The sequence below is a fragment of the Phytophthora parasitica genome (genome assembly GCF_000247585.1).
Source record: "Phytophthora parasitica INRA-310 unplaced genomic scaffold supercont2.27, whole genome shotgun sequence".
Lineage (NCBI taxonomy): Eukaryota > Oomycota > Peronosporomycetes > Peronosporales > Peronosporaceae > Phytophthora > Phytophthora nicotianae.
The window spans coordinates 600,339-601,453 of NW_008649013.1; the positions used below are offsets into that span (position 1 = coordinate 600,339).

A 1,115-nucleotide genomic window follows, 5' to 3' on the forward strand; every position below is an offset into this window, starting at 1 on the left:
CGCTCAAAATTAATCAACGATTACTGGACAACTTCTGACTCCACCTTCTTCGGGCCTGTGTCTCCTCGAGAGCTCACGTCACACGTCGCCTCAACTTCCATTATCGTCTTTTGCTGGTCACGTTACCCGCGTTGTCATCGACAAATAATGCTGGCGTTGAATACTGTGGACTTCGCAGACGTCGCAGACATCGTGAGCGATACCTGGGCTCTCGAGGACAAGGAGGAGCAGAAGCGTCGACTGCATCGCATCGAAATGGTCAAGTTCCGACGCAAGAGGAAGGCTAAGCAAGAGGATTTACGTGGTGAGTGTCGGCGACTGGAGAAGCATGCGCAGCAAGTTGCAGCCAGCGTGAGAGCTCTAGCTAGCCGTAAAGCTGACCCCAGCACTCGTGCCAATATTTTTGCATGAGGGTAAGTTTTTTTTCGGGTCATATAGGGGTCGAGGCGGGGTTAGATCACGGAGGGATGACCCACCGTGGGCAAACGCTGCAATCGTATGCCACTCTGAGACTCGCTTTCACATCCGCTCGCCCTCGCCCGATGGCGTTCCAGATGTCGCCCACCCTCCTGTTAAGTGTTACTTATCTGATACTAAAAGCAACTTGTTTATTGGGCGACACCCCGACATATCCTGAGCCCGACCCGTATACCGGTATGAACCATAAGAAATATACCACTTAAGCTGTTCCAATTGATGATCTCTACTACACGTTTACGTTTGTTTCCGCTAGGCTATGTTAATCCCGGGCCGTTATTCTGAAATCCGTTTCTGCACTTGTGCTGCGCGCGTTACGGCAATTTCATGGTCAATTAAAAGAGACGGGCATAAATTCGTCGTATCTTTGACCATTTCTGTAACGATCTTGGGCCTGCCAAACGGAGGAAGCAGTCGTTGGCGGCCTTGACGAAGAGAGTCGAGTTTGGAGGCGATGGCGAGTCGGAGGCGCAGTCGAAAGGGGCAGCGGCGGCGCTGCAGCCGAGGTCTTGCTTGAAGGTCGAGTTGAACAGAAGAGGCAAATTGAGAAGTGATTAATCAGTTAGAGTTGATGACGGCTTGCTAGTAGTTACCGCACAACCAGTAGATCTTGGCAACCGGATAGTCACGCACGTGTC

At 51.6% G+C, this 1,115-nt stretch overlaps 1 protein-coding gene across 1 annotated transcript; it reads left to right on the plus strand.

Annotated features, from left to right (window-relative positions):
• Positions 1 to 147: 147 nt before the first annotated feature.
• PPTG_11658 (hypothetical protein) lies at positions 148 to 411 on the plus strand (the record flags this gene model as incomplete). Its single annotated transcript, XM_008907785.1, has 1 exon — positions 148 to 411. The coding sequence occupies one exon, from the start codon at positions 148 to 150 to the stop codon at positions 409 to 411; it is 264 nt and encodes an 87-aa protein (XP_008906033.1).
• Between the last annotated feature and the right edge of the window lie 704 nt (positions 412 to 1,115).